We start from the raw sequence: 24,141 nt of genomic DNA, 5'->3' as shown, positions 1-24,141 counted from the left end.
TTAAAAAAGACCATATCATAAGCAAACATATAGCTGGTTCATTTTGCCATACAGCAGAAGCTAACACAACATTATAAAGCAACTATCTGTTGTTGTTCGGTTGCTAAGTCATGTCCGACTCAGTAGCCCCACGGGCTGAAGCATGCCAGGCTCATCTATCCCACTATCTCCTGGAGTTTGCTCAAATTCATGTCTTTTGAGTTGGTGATGCAACTATACCCCAATAAAAATTTTTTTAAAACAAAGTCTATTTTTTAAAGGGAAAAAAAAAAGGAATATATCAGAATTTTGTCCAAGTTACAACAATCATAGTTGAGGTCTCAGATTTTGGCATGCCAGTGAGCACCCAATGTTCTACTCCACCAAGGGGCCATTCTGGTCTCCTTTCCCTTCTGTCTGCACCGAAATACAGTTTTTACAGCTCTATCCTCTTCCTCTTAGGACAGGCATCTCCATTTACATTTAAATATATTGCCAAGAATATAAGAAGTTGGGAGATGTGTTAAGGAAACCACATATTCTACTATAAAGGATGTTTAAATCTGGTCTTTCTGGAAGCATCTTGACCCTTCTAGAATATATATACACAATGTATTTCAGACAATAGTTATGCAAATCAGGCACCTTATGGACTGTATATTAATTAAAGTATAATTAGTATCTTAAGAATTTGATAAGTAAATATCACTTTTAAGGCATGATTTACCTTGAATTAACTTAGCTGCAGAACTTGTGAAACAAATCACCTCCATTCCTAGTTTATCGCTCACCACAGCTATGAAACATAACTGGGCAATCACTGCAAGTTTCTTCTCTGGAGAAACTGACCTCTGAGACAAGCCTCCAGGTACTGACAGTTAGAAGACTCCTGACAATGAAGCTTACCATTTGAAAAGCCTCACCCAATTACAGAGCCTCCAGATAACTTCAGAGTGACTCACTCTCAAATATGAACAGACGGCCAAGGTTCACCAGACACCTGGAGGAAAATTTTCATCTAATAACAAAGAGAAACAAACAACAGCAGCAAAGTGACCCACAGGAACCAGACACAATGTAGGACCCATAACAAAACTCAAAAGAAAAAGCCTTAAGTAAAATATTCTCAGAGAAATAAGAAACTGCACTTCTTTTTTTATTTTTTAATTTTTACAACTCATTTAATGGCAACTGGTAATCATCAAACTAGCAATGGTTATCTTCAAAAATTATCACACTAGCTGTGCTACCATTTCTCAAGGTTGATCAGATACCTAGAGTCACAGACAATTCCCACACAAGATACGTCATATAAATCAGACTTGGTTTATCACCAGTATTTATAAAACCAGACCTAGGCAAAGAACTAGGTCTGGGGACACATGCATGGTCTTAATATAGCAAATGTTTAGCCTGCCCTGATTATTACAAAATCAGAACAGCAAGAATATTTGCAGGAGACTGCACTTCTAAAGCCAGAATAAAAATAAGGAATCATCAGAAAACAAGATAGAACTTAAGGAACTAAAGCAACCAAAATTTTAAAATTAAAGAGAAGGGAACACTTGGGGGAAATCTTCCATAAAGCAGAATAAGGAGGCAAAGAAACAGAGAACAGAAGAGAAAAGTAAATTATAAGATCAATCCAAGATGGACAAACTTGGGCTAATAGGAATTCTGGGGAGAGGGAACACAAGAGGAAAAGGCAGAAAGGAAATCTTCAATGAGAAAACACCTGATTTTTAAAACAAGCACCTGTGTCATCTTGATAAAAATTTGAATTAATTAAAAATTATATAGACGATCACATAATTCAGAGTTCAGGTGTTCACCTGCCTGAAGTAGGCATATGAACATTTATTATATATTATGTTGTTTTCTGGTTCTTTATTTAAACAGATAATGCTGTCTTCTCATCTAAAGTACAAACTCTTCAAAGCCAGGAATAATATTTGCCACTCACAGTAGGCACATATTCTATTTCTGATAAATACTTGTTAAACTCATTTGCTTAGAAGATGACTTGAGTTTCCATTAAGCTCTGAGACTCGTTTAAAGGGTTCAGTCTTTCAGTCTTGGTACAAAAGGTAAAAGTCATTCTTAGCTAAAACAGCTACTTAAAACCCCAGGAACAATGGTGAGAAATCAGCTGTTACGTCAAGTCTGAAATGAAGTCGTTTTATTAAACAATGATGAACTTAAAGCTAATCAAATGACCTGGGTTTAAATATTCTTAAAACTTCTGATCCATTCCATCTTCTTTTTTAGAAAACTTGATCTGAGCCTCTACCCAGACACACAGCTCTACGGCACCAGTTAGTGGAATATGTAGGCTATGAATCAGACTCCAGTGTGGAAACGAATCCTTGAGTCACGATCATAATATTCCATTGGCATCCACCCCAGGGACAAGGTATTCATTTAAGAGTGCCACTCTTTCAAGCCGAGGATGAAGCACCAAGAAGCTCCCACTCAGCATTACAGTCATCCCTCAGATATCCCAGTTTGGTTATCTGTCTGTGCAAGGTTGTCTGGTCACCCTCAGATTCTGGTCACCTACCAGATTCTACAGTCATCTCTAACCCGTTACAAAGGGTCCCTTGGCTTCGGTCATTAATTTAATGAATACTTAATGAGTGTTTATTTTGAGCTATGCACTGTTCTAGGTACTAAGGATCTAGCAGTCTCTGATTTAGGGAATATTCTAGTAAATGAGAGCCCAGAAAAGATTACTCATTTGCTAACCCCTTCTCTAGATTCAATCAATTCTAAAAAATTTACATTTGCCTGCCTCCTTGCCTGCCTATCTCCCCACCTTCAACTTTTTTCTTGCTATGCTCCATTTTTCTCATTGCTTACTTGAAATATTTAACGTCTTTTATTCTCCCGAATGGAGAAGGAAACGGCAACCCACTCCAGTATTCTTGCTTGTGAAACCCCATGGACAGAGGAGCCTGGCAGGCTACAGTCCATGGAGTTGCAGTCAGACATGACTTAGTGACTAAACACACACACACACAGGCTTCCTGAATTTAGGCCATGAAGACCATAAAAACTCAGCTACCAATAAGATGTCTTCACTTGCTCCAATGGAAGATCAGTTCCTAAGATTTTCATATATCAATTTATGCTTAAGAAGGAATGTATACTTTTAAGTAGCATCACACAAAGTTACACATAAAGAATTTTTTTCATTTTCTCCTTACAGATCTATCAAAAGGATAACTCATTGTAAGCACTGGTTACAGATGGTGTTTCATTTCATTACATAAGCCAATGTAAGATTCAAACATTCTCAGTAGTATCCTAAACTGAGCTCTTGAATGGCTTTTGGTCCAAACAATCTCTTCTGTATTACGTGGTCTCAACCAATAACTAGTGTAAATGTCCAAGTGGATTTAAAACGCCCTGCAAATTAGCTTAGCCCTGACCATGGTATACATAGAGTTCTTCTTTATGCAACAGTGGAAGACAGACTCGCTGGATATTTCGACTATGAACTGCATTATTGTTCTCATTTTTTTTTTTAATGGTCTTAAGTCTTGCTTCTCAAAGTGTGTTTAAGGAATTTTAGCAGCATTGGTATAACCTGAGAAGCATGTTAGAAATACAGAACCCTCAGGCCCCACCCAGACCTACTTACTATACCATAATCTGCCTTTTAACAAGATTTCTAGGAGATGTACACACACATGAAAATTTGAAAACTGGTAGTCCAAACGATGACTTAATGAACTATTCTCTAATTGCAATACTTAAAGCATTAGAAGGCAGCTTACCAATAAACATTTGAGAGAAAAGAGAGAAAAAAGGGAGCAGTCCTAGATATATTATTTTAGCTATATCATAAAATGCTATACTCAGCTTTGGTAAGAAGGACAAAAGATAAAAATTCAGTTAAGAATGTTTCTGTATTTAATGAACAACTGCATTTAAAGACACTGCCCCTTGTACCACCAATATCTTTGATATAAACTTCTTTTTGCTTGGTAATATTTTTTCTATTACAGTAAATCACAAAATGTTTTACAGTGTTACAGTTTTATCTTAGATGTAATACATCTAAATCAAGAGAAAGCCTGATCCTCCCCCCACCCCCAGATATTCCAGAACCTCACTAGAAACATCAATGGGATTTCTTGGTCAAGGTGTTCTATATTATGACCCATCCATGAACTGGGTTACGAGGTACATAAACATGCCAGTTTCTTGCCCTTCCAAGTTCTCAGAGCTGCTCTAGTTATATTTTACAGGTTTTTTAAGTTTCAGTGAAAGTAAAATTACTTTCCAACAACTGCTGCTGTGTTGAGAGCTTCCCCCCAATATCTCACTGAACAAGCACAGATGGGTTCACCTCTTGTTTTGAAAGGCTTTCTTGTATCTCTCAATGTTGGGTCTTTACCTGAGCATAGCTTTCCAGTCTCACATTTGGCCAACAAAGAATACCCAACCACACACTTGAGCAAGATTTCAGGTATTTTGTGGATATGCTGACAAGATCATTGGATGCTCTTCTCAGAACTCATTTGTTCTGCTAACCATCTTCCTGACCTCAACACATTGGCAGGCCACCCCCAGGGACTCTGCCAAGACCCTTCTGCCCACAAAGGCTCTGATCCTAGCCTCTTCTCGTCTGTCCTGTTCCCTGTAAGGGGAGAAAGGATCTAGAAGGGCCAGGCCTCACAACATGGAGCTGCAGTGGGCTCCATGTTCTGGAAGAAGCAGGTGACAGCAAGACAGAGGTGCCTCTTCTCCACGTAGTTTCTAGGAAGCAGCCTTAAACCCTGACTTGTTTTCTATCTAGAAGTTCTATTTTTGTTTTGTCTTATTTTTGGTGATAGGGAGGGGCAGGAGAAAATTTGAATAATGCTGTTCACCAAGAGTTATGCCTACTCATAGGCCATCTCACATTTTCACTCCTAAATTTTTCCCTTCATTTCATATTGCTGACTCTCCACTTCAGTTTTCTCTGCCTGTGCTCACTTATTCTATTGTTCTAAGGTGGAACAACAGGGAGCTACAGAACTTTTTTTCTCCTAGAGAACAGGCTGCAATATTCTTGTAATAGACAATTTGTCTTATGCAATTATATCTGCCTAACACTGTGTCTTCTATATTGTAGCCATTAAATATAAACCTTGCCTACACTAACTCATGACTATTTTTGTAACACTGAGCAAACAAGCTATGCCTGTTTTTGCTTCCTTACCTGTTTCATCCTTTTTTCATCCAGGCTTTCACACTATTCTCCTGAGCCTGCTCTTACTAAAGTCATGAAGACCTCCTACATTCAATGGATACATAAGTTCCATGGCATTGTATGCTGCCCACCTTGAATTTTCCACTCTCTTGGCTTTCAGGCCTCTAAGCTCTCTTGGCCTCTCTGCCCTTCTGGTGACTCTTAGTCTCCGTTTTATCTCCTCCTCCACTGTTTCTCCCAAGTTAGTAGTCCCCAGAACTCTGATATGTCACTCCTCCCATCTCACTTTCATGCTTTTTCCAGTCCATCCTTACCGAAGTCTGACTAGACGCTTAACTCCCAAGCTACATTTCCAGCTCTCACTCCTCTCCTAAGCCTGAGCCCATATCTCCAACTACCCTACTGGACAGCGGTACAACCGGGGCAGCTTCTCAGGACAAAAACTTAATGATTCATGGTTTCTTCTTTGCCCTCCCAATCTGGCCCCTTCTCCTGAATTCCCCATCTTAGTTCATGATGTCACTATTCACCTGGCTGGCCAAGTTAAGAAAAGTTTAATTCACTTATAATCCATGGTGTCATAAAAAAATTATCATCTACAAACACAAAGTAAGCACACTACACTCTCAATACCAACTTCCCGTCACCTAACTATTGTCTATCGGCAGGAGACACGCTGTTTTCCTTAAGCATGAGGTGCTCCACGCCATGGAACTCCCACCCACTTCTAGTGTTATCATCTCCTACCACAACCCTGGACTCTGCTTACTCCAGTCACGCTGAACTACTTACAGCGTGGTTCTGTCACATCTCCAGCCTTGTACATGTGGCTGCTTCTGCCTACAGCAGCGCGTCCCAACATCAGTCAGGTTTGCCCCTGGGGGGCATTTGGCCATGTCTGGAGACATTTTTTGATTGTGACAGTGAGGGAGATGATGCCACTGGCATTGAGTAAATGGACACCAGGGATGCTGCTTACATCCTACAAGATACAGGACAGCCCTCCACAACAAAAAAGTGCTGAGACTGAGAATCCCTGCCCTAAATATCCTCCTTGATTCTCTGCCTGGCGAACTCCAACTCACCCATTAAGATTCAGCTCAAATGTCACCACCCCTGTGAAGCCTTTGACTACCAACCCAGTCCTCTCCTTCAGACAAACATTGTTGCATCTTTCTCACTTTCTCATATACAGCTCTATTTCAGCACATCACATTTGAGTCTGAGATTTTTCTTGTCTACCAATATGTCTCTAAGAAGAATAGGAGTCCCCCCCGGAAGACATTGTGCTTTATTATCTTTTATTCTCAGAGTTTGAGTCCGTGACTGGCAAAGAGGAAGCACTCACACATGTGCTAGATGAATGAATTAAAGAATCACCTCCAGAGAAATACAAAATATTTCTGAAGGAAACAATTTAGCTCCCTGAACCACCGTGAAATTAGTATTTTAGTTCTTCAGTTCTAAGAAATGCACATGTACAAGCACATATTCTTACCAAGTTTCTAAAACTGGTCATTAACATTGTTGCATCACAGTTTTAGAGTCAACATTTATAAACTATATTGATTTTTATAGGAAAGATTAAGTGTTCAAAATAAATTTAACCAAATGTCTCCAAATATTCTGCTAAAGTTAATAAAATGAGAACAGAAAATAATGGAACACTGAAAATAGTGTATATTTAAAACAGTTATTTTGGGAAGAACAACTAAATATATTATTGAAACGTACAATCTTGAGATTAGTTTTAAAGGCTTTGAAATAATTGAGGCAGTTTTTTAAAGTTCTACCATACCAGGCTTAAGCAATTTACCTGAGATTAAATAACAGAAAATAAACATAAACCTTTACAATAAAAAGAAAAATGTAAAGCCAAACTTTCTGATAAAAATATGCATATACATGAAGAATGGAAGACATTAACAAGCTAGGGCAAATGCTAAAGTATTTAAAATAATAGGGCAATGAAATTTCTGAGCATCCTAACAACACAGGAAATTTTAAAAACATAGGGGAAAGTGAAACAATAACAGAGTAAACTAACTATTACACAGATTTTAGAAATCTAATGATAATTTTTTTAACTGAATAAAAACCATCTCACCTACCTAATCTCTCTCTTGATCAAGCTGATAATACACACAATGTTAAAATATCAAATAAATGCCTTATTCCAGATTATAAAGCCTTTACAAAAGTAATACTCCCTCTCAAAAAGTATATACAATAAATACATGCCAGTTAGTGGTACATTCTTTGAAGGCAAATAAGTGAAATAAACATGATCATGCAGATTACAAAGTCTCTTCTTCATTCTAAATTGTAAACAACACACAGAACCCAGTTGTAGATCCAAATAAAAGTTCTCACTAGATTTAAATAATTAGCCATTAATGAGCTGTTGATTATAGAGTTAGAAACTGGATACTATTCTGCTAGAGACTGGACGCTAAACACAGAGGAAAAGAATCTGTAGACCTCTTCATGTTTTAGAAACCAGGGTCCCTGACCAAAGCAGTGATTTAATTTCACGGCTGCTGGGTACAGATAGCTGACATTACTAAATGCTACTCTAATATCAACTTGTTAAATGTGAATCCAGACTCAGCATATCAGAATACTAACCCAGACTAACTGGAGTCATGGGAAATATTTTGGGAGCTGTTTATTTATAAGTGAGTTACAATATACCACTATAATTAGATTAATATATAATTATTGATAAACACAGGATTATTTCTAAAACCCCATTATTGTTGTCACTGCTATGTTTAGAAAAAACAACATTACTATTTCCCTCCTAAAACAAGCCCTTAATTTACCACTAATCAATTAGATCAATTTAGATCTAGCATGTGTTGTTTAATGGTCCTATGCTGTTTACAATTATTATATAAAAAGTTGTTTAATAAACATTAAGAGGAGGAACAACTTAAAGCTTTCCAGCAAACAACACACTTCAACTATTTTATAATTGAATAATCTAGCAAAAAATAGAATCTGCAGAAAGCTAGGCATTCGGCTGTCACAAAATATGTCTACGTTAGCTTACCCAATTTTAAAGAAAAACCAGTGAAAGTATATCTTTTAGCCACACAAAAGGCAGTCAAATTTAATTTAAAAACATTAAAAAGACCATTTTTTCAAAAGTATCAAAAACAACAAACTATAATATTACCACAAAATCAATTCTTTAAAGAATATTTCTATAAATATTTCTAGGTCAATTATTTGTTTCAGGTTAATTATTTCATTAAACGTAAAATACATTTACAAGGTACATGTAATTCAATTAGCAAACTACTGATGTGTTTTTTCACAGTATCAGTTAATCGCTTTTTTTAGGAGACAAAATAATTGAATGGATTATAATCTCCTAACAGTTAGTGTTTTAAAAGTTTTGCAAACGGAATTAATAATTCTAAAACATACATCAGAATATGAAATGTGATTTTTATTCATCCTCAGTAAAGTAATTGCTTATACTAACATCTGGGCATTGGTAATAAGAATTATATTCATCAGATTTCAAAAGAGAGAAAACAAACTAGCAAATATTTAATACTTTATTTGCCCAGAAATTTTAAAAAAACTTTAATTTTGATAGTAAGTGTTATATAAACACAGATAAGCAGATAAGTTTCTTTGCCTCAAACTATTATGTACTGTCATCTAGAATTGGTTTAGTCAGAAATACTTTTTTTTTTAATTTCCTAAAATCTGGCAAGATCTTCCAAACACAGAAATTTTTAAAATCTATTCAAGTTCAAAACACTTCAACTACTTTGGAAAGGCCAAATTATACTAAAAAACTGTTTTGGTTAAGATTCACTGGAGTTAAATTACTACTATAATAAAGCAAAATTACCCAAATAACAAATTAATAAGGTAAGCAGGAAATGCCTAGCAATTGAAACCAAATTTAAAAATATAACATTTAGAGTTCAATATTGTCAGAAGAATGAGTTACATTTTAGAAGGCACTCTTAACTGGTAGCTAAAGAAAAACAGGGTGGAACAAAATTCCTGTGGTTAAGGGTATATACAAATGCAAATACCATTTATTTTTCCTCTGCTTTAAACATTCAGTATAATAGTTTTTATCAATGATCAAATAAATATATGTATTTCAAAGAAATATTTTCTCTATGTTCACTTATAAGAAAAGTTTCACATTTAAGTCGACTTTTTACTGTTTAATACTTTAAGTGGCTTTCTATATTTTACTTTTTTTTCATAATGCTTAAAGAGGGGAGAATACTAAATGAGCATTTTTGAAAATAAGAATGAAATACAGAGTTAGACTTTAAAACACCATGCCACTCAAGGGGAAAATATACTAAAAGTATTATAAAATAAACTATTAAAAAAAAATTATTATTTAAAGCCTGCTATGCTACAGAATGTTTTATGGCTTAAATCACTTTGGAAAGGTTTTTTTTTTAAATGCATATTTTGTATGCTGATAAAATAGCAAATACAGTGAAAAACTATTAGGCACTTTTCAGAGTCACAAATATCAAGTTCATGACTACGAAGTACTTGCTAGCTAAGGACCAAGAAAATATATAAAGCAGCCAAGTTATAATAAATTTTACCAAATACTTCACAGAACTATCCTAGTATAAATTAACATTTTCCAAAACCAAAGGAAACTTACCTTACAAGAATGCTTTAAAGAATTAGGTAGTTCATTTGTGAAATCTCGGTTGCTGTCTCTTGTTAAATTATCAACTTTACCTTCATTTCCAGATGCAAACTTTATGAGTAATTGAGATGGTCCCCCCTTAGAACAATTGTGCTTAAGGCTAGATAAACAGGAAGCATTTGGATAAGTTCCCCCCAATGAAATACTTCTCTGTAAAAGAGCATGGTTTTTGTTTATCTGTAAATTTGGTCTTTCCAACTGCCCATTGATACTGATTTGATAATCTACATTTTGGGAAGATGGTAAACATGCAGATGTCCTATGCATAAGCTTAATAAACTCTGGGTCAGAATTAAGCTCAGTTTCTGACATCTCTGGTTTACAATCACCATTTGCTGCTTCACAGTCTAATGCAGTTGCTTTCTGTTGGGTAAAATGCAGTGAAACACAAGAATATCCTTCAGATGGCTTTTCACAGACAGTCTGATTTGGACTATTATTTGCAATAATGATTTTCTTTTGTAATGAGCCCTTCCTGTGAAGAGGTCGTATGTCTCTTACTTCTCCAGGAGTACAGACTGTCTTGGATAACCGAAGTCCATTGACAGCTGTTGAAAGAAATCCCTTAGCACTAGTGCCATCTTCATTGTGGGCAATTTCAGTAGGAGAAATAATAAACTGGTGTGAGGTCTGATAGGATCCTTTGCTTAGAAGAGTACCTGTACTTGTTGGAGAAGTTGGTGGGGTATTTGAAGGACTCCTAGGAAAAATGACTAAGGATGAACAACGTTTTAGTGGAATTTTCGAGTTCCTGCTCACTGGCAATTTCATAATCTCTAGTCCATGATCCAAGTCATCCTGGACAAAGGGAACTGTACTTGTACTTCTTGAAAAAATTTCACATGGAGTAGTATTCCTGTTTGGCACACTTCTGTTGGAGGCGCTGTCAGAAGATAAATTCCCACCAAAAAAGGTATCATCAGTTGGTGGAAAAGTGTAACCACTGCTGTCACTGAGGATACTGTTGGTACATGAACCTCCACTGGTGATACTTGTGCAGGACCCATAATCACTACCATTGCTGCTGCAAGACCCATTCTCACTGGCTGAGAAGTTACTAAGGCTACCACTGCAAAGGGCAGGACTGCTTAAGAGGTCACCCCCACCCATGGCATTCAGTTCATTATCAACCACAGCACTGCCATCCTTTAAGACACAAGTAAACGAAGCATCATCACCATCAGCTAAGACACTGCCAGGCTGAAGACATCCACTGTACCTTGTTGGCTGTAATGATATCTGCAGACAGCTGCTCTTTTTATGAACATTTTCAGGTGAAGGAAAAGATGATCTCTCCCGAGACTTAAGGTTTTCCTTTATTAACGGAGCTAGTGCAGTCTGTTTGGGAGTCAGCTTCATTTGAACCACGTTCGCCGCTGAAATCCGGGTTGGTCTCGTGAAGCACATGTGAATGCTGCTATCCAAATCATCTCCGGAGGCTTCTGACAAAGGATAAGTATTGCTTCTTCTGGCTGCAAAGTGCAATCGTAAGCTCTGTGCCATTTGTTCTCATTTCCAAACATGTTAAGGGCTGAGAGTCATAACAAAGATCTCTGTCGGTAGACAGGCTAGAAGCAGCTGCACTGCAGCAAAAGAAAAAATCATTTGTGGTGCCTGAAAGAGCTCAGAAGTAGTAGTCTTCATCCTAAGTAAAACCTTAAAGACCAGATAGCATAGAAAGAAAGAGACGGCCCATTCCCGAGACTGACGTTTCCAAAATGTCTTGAATCGCTTGTAGTCAAAATGCCTTCACTTACAAAGCACTTGATTTCCAGCGACCTTTAAGCTGAGCTCAGCTGCAGCACACTGCCTCAAACACTGCCAACCTTGTTTCAATTATACCTTCTCCAATTTGCATGAATGAGTAACACAAGAACAACAATCTTCTAGCATTTCAAGTTGAAACAGTATTTTTTTCACTCCAGCTCTACTAAATGAACATTTAACTCTGTGAATCACGGTGCCTATACTTTCTCCAGCAGAGTTTGACCACTAATATTTTTACCCATAGGGATAGAATTACAGGAAGTTGGTAGGAATGAAACTCCATGTAATTGAGTATCAAATCAAGGATTGCATTTCCAAATAGTGGCCATACTAGGAATCCAGTCAACTTAGTAAATGTAGAAAGGAATACAGACTGTTAATATTTTTAAAAGGAGAAAGTTCAAATGTTTGTATATATTTGGAAATACCAAAACTTTGGGGGTGAATTAAAAGTTTAGCATTAAACCAAACAGATAAATATTTTAGTTTCCAAAACACTACGTACTTATAAAAAGTGAAAGCTGAAGGATCGAAATACAAAATTAGCCTAGTAATTCTATTGCAAAAATTGAGCATACGTCTGAGAAAAAAACGTTTGTGAGAAGCTGTCACCAAGCATTTTCTCCTGTAATTTTAAGGCCTTTCCAGCCAAGCAGTACAGTCTTTAAATGATTCCATTTATATTTTGACTATTAAAACTCTGCCAAGAAATAGCCTAAGCAAACATTCCATTAAAAATATATGCAGATTAGACAGAAAAACTATACCCCAATATAGTTTGAGCACACAAGATATTTTATTCCACTGTCTATGCAATTCATTCACTTAAGAGAGTGTTGTGGTAAGTAAAGAAGTCTAAAAAGGATTTAACACATCAAATAAACATATCTCAATGCCAACTCTATTCTGAAAAACTCTAAGAGCTCTTTGCTGGCCCCTACTGGTGCATTGAAACAATTCATTTAGTTGTTTGATATCTATAAAGAAGTATAAACCATATGGCATATTTCTTTACATAGACAAAATACATACTTGTTTACATTTTTGAGTACTAGCACTGACCTAAAGATGGAATTACTTACTACTGCCGATAAAGCTCCCACAAGACAGAACAGTAAACTGTTTGTTCTTTTAGACGTTGTGATTTTGTATATATATTTCTTTTTCTGCTTTGTATTTATTTAACCTTTACTTTATTTTCAGTTTACTAGGTAATAAAAGTTTAATATTTTAATTTCTCCCCTAAATGTCATAGACCAAGGTTGGAATTCTATTTGAAAGAAACACATTTATTTTTAAATAATACTCTAGGGTATATTTAAACTTCTTACCTGAATTTTACAGCTAGAACTCCAGTAATAAATATATACTGGCTCATTCATAGGAAAGTAAAAAGTAAAATAGTTCAGTTGTTTACACCACATAGTACTACACCCAAGTTGTACTTTTCTAAGTAAGTTTTTTTTTCCTAAGTAAAAGCAAATATGTAAAACATATACTTGCACTTTGTTTAAAAAAGAAAACTTAAGATAGATCTGTTCTCAATCATAATTTTCTAAAGTGTTTTTAATCAATTAAGACAGGACAAAACAGAAATATGGAATTTACTAGATTCTATTTCTGACTAGAATGAGATACTACTATGTTTTAGAATGTGTACCGTTGTAAACTTAGTAATAAAATTGTTATGCTGTTTCGGTTTGGTATAATCTACATTATGATTTTATAGACTTCAGTACATACTCCCTTATAATCTTTTTTTCTTTTTTTTTTTTCTTTCTTTTTTTCTTTATAGAAGGAAGAGTCCTAATCTTTTCACTATGCCTTCAAAAAACTTCAGCTTACCTTCTAGAATTAAGTTAGGGATGACTCAATAAATGGATTATTTCTAATAAGCTAATCAATGAGATCAACCACTCATGCCTGTAGTCTAAAAATTCCAGTTAATAAGCAAATCTCTTTTGGGTGTTAATATAAAATAATTAATCAAATAAGCATTTTCTCTTTCTCTTATAGTAAAGCTACAGTAAGCTTCACTATAAATATCAGCTTCATGTCCCCTAACTACATTTCAAGCTTCCAGGATTGCAACTAGGCATATCTTCTGATCCTCCTGAGATCGCACTGGAATGATGTAAGCACCAAGTAACACCAGAGATGAGGCTGGATGGATGGTGGATGGATCTAGCTACTACTTCTAAAGAAATATCAAAATACTGCAGCTGGACAAGAAGGCAGAATGCTTGAAACATTTGCAAAGAGGGCTTCAGCCAAGGAAAAGTAAGAAAATCAAATGCACTTCCTTGTACTCTAGGCTGCGTTTCAATTCTAGAAAGGTTAAACAGTGCATTACTGGCTCTGGTCTGGGATTGCACAGGATCTGTACCACTAATAGAGCAGTTCTGTGTACAGCCTGGAGAACCTGGGATAAGATGTAGCCTCCTGGCCAAAGAGATGCCAACAGAGGAGTATCAACCCTAACCTCAAGGGGAGAAGAGCTGGGGAATGATAGCAGACCTCACCTGGGAGGAATCTATGCAAATCAGACAGCATTTTATATTCTAGAATGAAACAGATCATATTTTAGGATTAGACATCAGCTCAGGACCCCACATTCTGAGATCTTTAGTTTCCGATTATCTACACAGAAAATAAATGTGATTACATACCCCTATGGACAAGCTCAGGATTCTACTAATCATTGACTACAACTCTGAAGCTCAATGTCCCCTGTGATGCTTAATTGCGCATGTTGACTTGGCTAAGTTTTGAGTCAAACACCCATCCAAGTGTTGCTATGGAGCTATTTTTTTTAGATGTGATTGACATTTAAATAAGTAGATATTAAATACAGCAAAATGCCCTCCGTAAGTTGTGCGTGTGTGCTAAGTCACTTCAGTCATGTCCAACTCTTTGCAACCTCATGGACTGTAGTCTTCCAGGCTCCACTGTCCATGGGATGCTCCAGGCAAGAATATTGGAGTGGGTGGTAGTAGATCTCAATCAGTTAAAGGACTTAAGAAAAAAGACAGATTTTTGGAAGCAGCAATGCTGCCTTAAGACTGTAACAAGAAACCCTGCCTGAGTTCCCAGTTTGCTGCCCTGCCCTGCAGATTTCAGATGCCTTACTGCTACTTGAATCTGCAACCTGCCAGTACCACCTCACGGACGTCAGACCTGCCAGTGCCTTAAAATAAATCAATCCTCCCCACCTCATTATTTCTCCCTCTCTCATTCTCTGTGTGCACGTACGTATATCCTATTGGTTTTGTTTCTCTGGATAACCCTGACTAATACAACCACTAAACTTGAGATGCACAGCATGTCCACCTAGAATACGAAATATAGGAGTCTCCTAAGGCTTCAGGGGCTGGGTGTGTGCAGACACAGCTCTTGGGTAGTGACACAAATGTGTCACCGTGGGTAGTAGCCGAAGATGGAGAAGCTCTCTACAGCGAGCAAAAACAAGACTGGGAGCTGACTGTGGCTCAGATCATGAACTCCTTATTGGAAAATTCAGACTTAAACAGAAGGCAGTAGGGAAAACCACTAGACCATTCGGGTATGACCTAGATCAAATTCCTTACGATTATACAGTGGAAGTGGCAAATAGATTCAAGGGATTAGATCTGATAGAGTGCCTGAAGAACTATGCACAGAGGTTCATGACACTACAGGAGGCAGTGATCAAGACCATCCCCTAGAAAAACAAATGCAAAAAGGCAAAGTGGCTGTCTGAGGAGAAAACAAATAGCTGAGAAAAGAAGGGAAGCTAAAGGCAAAGGAGAAAAGGAAGATATACCCATCTGAATGCAGAGTTCCAAAGAATAGCAAGGAGAGATAAGAAAACCTTCATCAGTGATCAATGCAAAGAAATAGAGAAAAACAATAGAATGGGAAAGACTAGAGATCTCTTCAAGAAAATTAGAGATACCAAGGAACTTTTCATGCAACGGTGGGCACAATGAAGGATATAAATGGTATGGACCTAACAGAAGCAGAAGATGGCAAGCAGAAAAGGTGGCAAGAATACATGGAAGAACTATACAAAAAGATCTTAATGACCCAGATAACCATGATGGTGTGATCACTCACCTAGAGCCAGACATTCTGGAGTGTGAAGTCAAATGGGCCTTAGGAAGCATCACTACAAACAAAGCTAGTAGAGGTGATGGAATTCCAATTGAGCTATTTCAAATTCTAAAAGATGATGCAGTTAAAGTGCTGCACTCAAAATGCCAGCAAATTTGGAAAACTCAGCAGTGGCCACAGGGCTGGAAAAGGTCAGTTTTCATTCCAATCCCAAAGAAAGGCAATGCTGAAGAATGTTAAAACTACCACACAATTGCACTCAACTCACACGCTAGCAAAGAAATGCTCAAAATTCTCATGAACCGAGAATGTACATGAACCGAGATCTTCCAGATGTTCAAGCTGAATTTGGAAAAGGCAGAGGAATCAGAGACTGGATCTCAGAAAAAGCAAGAGAATTCCAGAAAAACATTTACTTCTGCTTCATTGACTACACTAAAGCCTTTTACTGTGTGGATCACAACAAACTGTGGGAAATTCTTAAAGAGACTGGAATATAAGACCACCTTACCTGCCTCCTGAGAAACCTGTGTGGAGGTCAAGAAGCAACAGTTAGAACCGGACATGGAACAACGGACTGGTTCCAAATTGGGAAAGGAGTATGTCAAGGCTGTATACTGTCACCCTGCTTATTTAACTTATATGCAGAGTACATCATGAGAAATGCTGGGCTGGATGAAGCACATGCTGGAATCAAGATTGCAAGGAGAAATATCAATAACATCAGATATACAGATAACACCACTCTTATGGCAAAAAGTGAAGAGGAACTGAAGAGCCTCTTGATGAAAGTGAAAGAGGAGAGTGAAACTCAAAATTCAAAAATCTAAAATCATGGCACTTCCTGGCAAATAGATCGGAAACAATGGAAACAGTGAGAGACTTTATTTTCTTGGGCTCCAAAATCACTGCAGATGGTGACTGCAGTCATGAAATTAAAAGAAGCTTGCTCCTTGAAGAAGAAAAGTTATGACCAACCTAGACAGCATATTAAAAAGCAGACACATTACTTTGCCAACAAACGTCCACAAAGTCAAAGCTATGGTTTTTCCAGTAGTCACGTATGGATGTGAGAGTTGGACCATAAAGAAAGCTGAGCACCGAAGAATTGATGCTTTTGAATTGTGGTGTTGGAGAAGACTCTTGAGAGTCCCTTGGACTGCAAGGAGATCCAACCAGTCCATCCTAAAGGAGATCAGTCTTGAATATTCATTGGAAGAACTGATGCTGAAGCTGAAACTCCAATACGTTGGTCACCTGAGGCAAAGAGCAGACTCATTTGAAAAGACCCTGATGCTGGGAAAGATTGAAGGCAGGAGAAGAGGACGACAGAGGATAAAATGGTTGGATGGCATCTCCAACTCAATGGACATGAGTTTGAGAAAGCTCTGGGAGTTGGTAATGGACAGGGAAGCCTGGTGTGCTGCAGTCCATGGGGTCACAAAGAGTCGGACACGACTGAGCGACTGAACTGAACTGAGTGACACAGAAGCACTAACTTTCGCATTGGTACATGCAGAATTCAAAGGCACATCATTCTCAAATGTCCCATCACCCTCAACAACACCATTACCAAACTATGATAGTTTATAATCCCCAGGTTCTTAAAATTGGCTGAAAAAATATCACTTATATTGCAAACATTTTCCATAATACTAGAAATTCTTTCTCCTTAAAGTATATTTGCTCTTTGCCATACCCTTCTAAAGAGAACCTTGCTAGGGAAAGGATGTGTCTCTAACTTAGTTGTGAATGCTACAGGAGAAGATATGGCATTTACAGTGCACAGGTCAATTTACTGCTACACAATCAAGCTTGTTATTACATCAATGGCTCTAGTTTCTATGACATCTCAGGTAATCTGTACCCTTCAATTACCTGCTGGGACCAGCAACAAATCCGCGTATTACAATGACGTGCACCACTCTTAATTATTTCTTGTTCCCTTTTGTTTATAAAGTGAGCTTCTTATGAAAATGCATAGCATTTCTAATTTCTAATGCATAGCAGAGTACTAAACACAATGTATGCCCAAAATGGCATACTGTAATTAACACACAAAATGTGATATCAGACAGCCGTAAATGCATAAGTCCATGAACTCTAAATCACACATTATATTAATGATGAAAAACTTTCAAGGGCTTTGATAGCTACTGTCTCATTTTATTTTCATAATGTATTTATCAGATAGGTAGGACAAATACTGTTATCCCTATTTTTTAAACATGGGAAAATATCTTCAGAAGGATTAAATAATTTGTCTAGAGTACTCTTGCCTGGACAATCCCATGGACGGAGGGGCCTGGTGGGCTGCAGTCCATGGGGTCACTAAGAGTCGGACACGACTGAGTGACTTCACTTTCACTTTTCACTTTCATGCATTGGAGAAGGAAATGGCAACCCATTCCAGTGTTCTTGCCTGGAGAATCCCAGGGACAGGGGAGCCTGGTGGGCTGCCATCTATGGGGTTGCACAGAGTCGGACACGACTGAAGTGACTTAGCAGCAGCAGCAGCATAAGCTAATATACCAAAATACAAGTCGGACTACAAGGAATTCTGACTCTTTGGTATAGGGATCTATAATATGCTGATCAATGCATTATTTTCTTTTTGCTTTTAGAAATATTCCATTGTTACTATCGTAAGCAATGCTTTTTTTTTTGACATATCATGACACTCTGTATATACCATATACACAGTAAATGCTCAAGGAGTGTTAATGCACTGATCAGAGCATGACAAATATTAGTTTTGGCAATGAAGGAGTCACACTGTACTAAGATTACTAGCAAAAAGACTAGATAACTATAAGCAGGGTGGAAAGCATCAGCATGAGCTATCCCTCCTTGTGTACAATATGCAAATAACTCAAATAAAACAGTTCACCAATGATGTGCCCAAGAATCAGGGAGAAAGTCACATCAGTATCACGAACAACAGGAAAAAGAACACAGTAATACCATGACCAGCAATTCAAGCCCAAAATATGAATCTTAGAGATACAATCATACATGTGTATCAGGAAACACAGCAAGAATGTTTATCAATTGATAATAGCACAAACCTGGAAACAACACTCATATCTATTAAGGAGGATAAATACATAAATTGTGGTATTACAGCATTTGCAGATGAAGGGAAAACTATGCATTTGTGAAATATGTTCTTATGGATTGACTTCACAAATATACCATTAAGCCAAAAGCATGTCACAGAGGAAAGTATTCACAGTGCTACCATTTTAGTAAATCCAAAAATATGAAAATGGAAACCACTATGTTTTTTAGGGATACATATATACATGATAAAATTTTTTAAATAGCAAAGAAATGATAGATACAACATTCAGGACAGTGGTTACTACTTGTGGGAGAGAAAAAGGAGGTGCTATTGGAAGGGTTAAAGGATGCTTTGAAGATTTTGGTAATGTTCAAGTTCTTAAGTTGAATAATAAACATACAGATATTTGTCTTATTATTTAAGATAAATATTATAGTATACATATTTTTGTATGTTTATTTCATGATTACAAAACACCAATACTAAATTTCACCTGGTCCTATCTAGAAGGCAAACAGATCTGTAGCAACAGAAGGAAAAAACGAAAACATCTCCATTTTATTATTAAAAAGGCAAAAATACAAACAGAAAATAAAAAGCTCTGTGACTAACCAAATGATAAGCAAATCATCAACATCTGTCACTGAGCCTTACAAAATTAGATTGCCAAGTTAGTGATCAAGTCTCCCTTGGCTGCAAAAAAAGTACCTTTGCCTATAATGGTACTAATTAATGACTTCATCTGAAATATCTTCAGTTGTGCTGTGCTATGCTTAGTAGCTCAGCTGTGTCTGACTCTTTGTGACCCCATGGACTGTAACCTGCCAGGTTCCTCTGTCCGCGGAATTCTCCAGGCAAGAATACTGGGGTGGGTTGCCATTCCCTTCTCCAGTATCTTCTGTTACCAGTACAGTTATCACATCTATAACACCAAGTGTTATATAGTCCAACACTAAAAATAGATTCTTTTAAAAATCTAGCTTCTATGTTAGCTACAAAATGAATAAAACTGTTTTAATTTTTGTTGTGCTTCTGTTTAGTAATTGATAAGCTTTGACCATATAACACTGTTCTTATGTCTCAATATTCAAATCTTACAGGTTTAAAATGTAAATGTAAAATGCTAAAAAGATTTGAAATACAGTTCCAAGACAAATTAGGAAGAGGGTAGGATTTCAAGACAGTCTATTAGGAAATTAGGAATCACAACTATCCTTTTATAAAAATAAAATCAGGTTATATTTGCTTTTTGTCTCTCTGAACACTGGCTATTCTTTAGAGAACTTAACTTCATGAGTTAGAGAGGTTTCCTTCGTATTCAATAGAAGGGTGGGGATAAGGGAGAGGATGGGATGTCATAACTGGATACAGGCAACCTCAAGATCTCTACCGGAGCTCAGAGGGGAAGGCTCCTGAGCCTCGGACTATCAACCAGGGTACCAGCATAAGTGTGCAGGAAGGTCAGGCCAAGAAGCTGACTTTTCTGTATCTCCTGCCATGAGAGACCTTGAAATCTGCTGAGAACTGATAATCAGGAGAGGTGCCAGGGAGAAGAGTAGAGAGTAGCACCAGGAAAGAGGAGGAAAAAAAAATTCCATCCACCACTTTGCTCAGTCTTTCCATAACCACCTCAAAAGCATCTCTCATTTCACAGATTCCCGGCCTACTTTTGCTTGTTACTCAAGTATACCCTTGCTTCACAGTTTATGTTTGTACGGTAGGACTTACCAATCGATTTTCATCAAACACTTCAAATAGAAGCCGGTGTTGCTGAGGATGAACCTAAGTAAGGAAAAAATAACCTTCGCTTAAAAACAAGTGAACACTGGAACTATATTCAGTATCTTATAATAACCTACAATGAAAAAGAATATATATACACACACATACCTGTGTGTTTGTGTGTATAACTGAATCATTTTGCCGTACACCAGAAACTAACACATTGTAAATCAACTCTACTTTTAATTTTTAAAGAAGTGAACATCAAGCCACAGACACCAAGAAATAAATGCTTGTAAACATTGCCATTTCCTAATTCCTGTTACTTACAATGTATTTTAAATTACATGTGAAACTTAATACAAAAGCCAAGACTCATCACATGTCAACCATTTTCTAAGTTTTACCATAACAACAAAGTGAATTTGGTTTCTTATTTTCCCATTTTTTCTACAATACAATAAAAGACACAATTTCAAAAATTTAAATATTTGCAAGCACTTAAAAATACAGACGGGATTTTAACGTATTATTCATTTTATGTACTCACTTTTTATTTATCAGGTTATAACTAGTCAAAATGGATGTTGACTTTATGGTAACAAGTGTTCTGAATCCTTGCAGTATTGACTTGATAAAACCAATATTGCTTCTACTATATAAAATACCTAAGCAGTCAAAAAGTATACACTGAGTTTTCACTTATTGTTTATATCTTACAGCACAAGTAAAAATTAACATATAGTATTAATATTTTATTTTTCAAAGCCAATGCTTTTATTTTTGCTGAAATGTTTCAACATCAAGTTATTAACAATATTTACTAAATATCAAACAAAAAGAAAATCTTTAATAACTTTTTATACCAGAGGTTAAGATGGTGTATAGAACATTCTTATATTTAAGTTCATATTTTCACTATGATAAATCACATTAAACACTGAAATATATTAAAACTCTGGCTTATATGTCAAAAGCATTACTACCCTTCAGAAAAAAGTCCTATACGTGTGACAAGGATATTGAGATACCCAGACCAATATCTGCTCTTCCTTAAATCCTTCTGATAACATAATCCTAATTATACCTGAAGCAATCTGCCTAGGGTCACCACAACTCTGGGGAAGAGAGGCATTAACTTTTTTAATTGAAAAGTATAACAAATTCAGAAAAGGATAACATTTACTAATCTTAAATATCCAGCTTGATGACCTTTCATACATGTTTACCATGTCATCATCACCCAGATAAAAACATAAAACACTCCATTTTTTCATGTATTGTTTTCTGTGTGAACAGTGCCCTCTGGACTTGTTCAACATTGAAACTCTCAGTAAGATTCCCTAAAAAAGTTCTCTTGCACCTAGGGGTGACTAAAGAGGCCAACCTAGCTTCAGTCACTGGGTGGGGCTTCTGGGAGAGCTCCTTAAACGGGGCTGACTCAGTGGAAGAGCGGTTGCTTATGCCCTTTGTACTCCTTCTTTCGGCGTGGAGCTTGGTGAGGACAGGAGCTTGGCACCCCTGCAGGCATAGTGTAACCACGCAGGAACAATGAGGGTGGAAGCCACAGCCAAGGCTGTGGTTTTTCCAGTGGTCATGTACGGATGTGAGAGATGGACTGTGAAGCAAGCTGAGCACCGAAGAATTGATGCTTTTGAACTGTGGTGTTGGAGAAGACTCCTGAGAGTCCCTTGGACTGCAAGGAGATCCAACCAGTACATCCTAAAGATCAGTCCTGGGTGTTCACTGGAAGGACTGATGCTGAAGCTGAAACTCCAGTACTTTGGCCACCTGATGCGAAGAGTTGACTCACTGGAAAAGACCTTGATGCTGGGAGGGACTGGGGGCAGGAGGAGAAGGGGACGACAGAGGATGAGATGGCTGAATGGAATCACCGACTCGATGGACATGAGTTTGAATAGACTCCGGGAGTTGGTGATTGACAGGGAGGCCTGGCGTGCTGCAACTCATGGGGTCGCAAAGAGTCGGACACGACTGAGGGACTGAACTGAACTGATGCCTTGGGGGTAGAAAAACAGTGTAAGAGAATAATCCTTTCTAGGAAGATGTAGAGGAAATTTGGGGGAGGAGATGACACTTGAGCTAAGACTTGAAAGATGGGAAGAATTTGAGTAAGAAAATACAGAGAATACTCACAGCAAGGAGATCAAAGGGGAGAAAGGCATGGGGGCAGAATGAGTGTGCTCTAAGAAAATCAGGGTCTCTCTCTAGTCCTGTTTATTTTGTGTATCACTCACAAAATAATATTTACATGTGATCTTCATCATTTTACTCTTTTCCTTTGAAAGCTTAATTTTCTCCCATACCAATCAAGTTTTAATTCGTTTTCTGGGTATCAGTGCCTTCAGCCTGGCTCTTCCCTAAATAACCAAATTTTTCTTAAGACTTTCTACCATAAAAACGTTCTTATTAGTTGAAGTCCACAGAGACTGTGGCTGTAGTAACTCAGGCATGAAGTGTTGAGAGCTTTGCCTTTGATGGTCCCAGTGAGAACAGGGTAGAAGGCCATGAAAAATATTATAAAAGAAAAAACAAAAAGTCTCAATGCCTAACAAAATACCTGGTAGACAGTAGAGATGTTTAATACTGCTAAGACAACAGATATCAGATGTGACCTGAACAGGCCTCTGCTGTCCTGGTTCAGACTATAATTGATAGCTTCCTAGCAGGAGGCTCTACCTCAACTGTCTTATCTTCGAAATCTATCTTTCCTTTTGTAACTGGAGTGACTTATCTGAAAGACAATTTAGGCCTTCTTTACTGCTGTATTCAAAAGCTACTCCCGGTGGCCTAAAGAAAATTATTCAAATGCCTGGGCACAGAATGAGCTTCACGACCTGAGCCCAGTTTGCCTTTCGAGCCTCGTGTCCTGTAACTGTCCCCTGCCCACGCAAATACACCAACACCCTATGCTCTAGTCCCACAACAAACATCTAATTACTGCTTACTGAGCTTTCTGATCTGCACCTGTGTGCATGCGAAGGTCACTCCATGTGCAATACCTTCTCCGCGCGACAAGTCCAAAATTCACCCCTTGTTCAAGCCTCAGCTCAAATGTCAGCTCCACTCTGGAGTTTTACCTCCCCAGTCACTCCCCTTCATTTTCAGTTGTTAGAAAACTGACTACATCCTTCCATTTTTGAAGTTAATAGTACATAATAGCTCTCTGTTGTTGTTCAGTTAAGTCGTGTCCGACTCTTGGTGACCTCATAGACTGTAGCACGCTCTGTCCATGGGATTTCCCAGCCAAGAATACTGGAATGGGTTGCCATTTCCTCCTCCAGGAATAGCTGCCTACTGAATTATAAAAACACCATAAAACACTTGTTTACTTTATATATCAAAGGCACACGGTAAATGCAAGAATACAATTTAAAATGTGTGGTTGAGAATTCTAAATCAAGAAGGACAGCTTAAACACAAACATTAATCCTCTCCCCCTTGAGATCTTATTTTCATAATAACAAAGGAATTTGTAAAAGGCACTGACAGTCAATTCCTAGGCAATTGTTAAGAAATCCAGGGTCCCCGAGGAGGAGAAAGGGATCTGGGGCTCTCAAGGCAGAGACAGGGGTCTGGAATTCT

The 24,141-nt window shown here is 37.5% G+C and overlaps 1 protein-coding gene and 1 non-coding gene across 3 annotated transcripts in view; both read right to left on the bottom strand.

Moving 5' to 3' along the window:
* NEDD4 (NEDD4 E3 ubiquitin protein ligase) overlaps positions 1-24,141 on the bottom strand; it is a 132,608-nt gene that overhangs the window by 75,290 nt on the left and 33,177 nt on the right. Inside the window, exon 5 of one of the 2 annotated variants that reach the window (XM_043471894.1) lies at positions 20,542-20,595. In XM_043471894.1, the coding sequence (XP_043327829.1) occupies positions 20,542-20,595 (54 nt within the window). Of the gene's footprint in view, positions 1-9,842; positions 12,014-20,541; positions 20,596-24,141 lie in introns of those variants that run through there. The other variant, XM_043471893.1, reaches the window with a different exon arrangement.
* On the bottom strand, positions 1,305-1,436 carry LOC122444445. Its single transcript, XR_006270278.1, has one exon. It is a non-coding gene; the product is annotated as a small nucleolar RNA SNORA72 (small nucleolar RNA).

The sequence above is a fragment of the Cervus canadensis genome, chromosome 6 (genome assembly GCF_019320065.1).
Source record: "Cervus canadensis isolate Bull #8, Minnesota chromosome 6, ASM1932006v1, whole genome shotgun sequence".
Lineage (NCBI taxonomy): Eukaryota > Metazoa > Chordata > Mammalia > Artiodactyla > Cervidae > Cervus > Cervus canadensis.
Note: the sequence above shows the minus strand (reverse complement) of the source record. Positions and strands in the feature narration are given on the sequence as shown.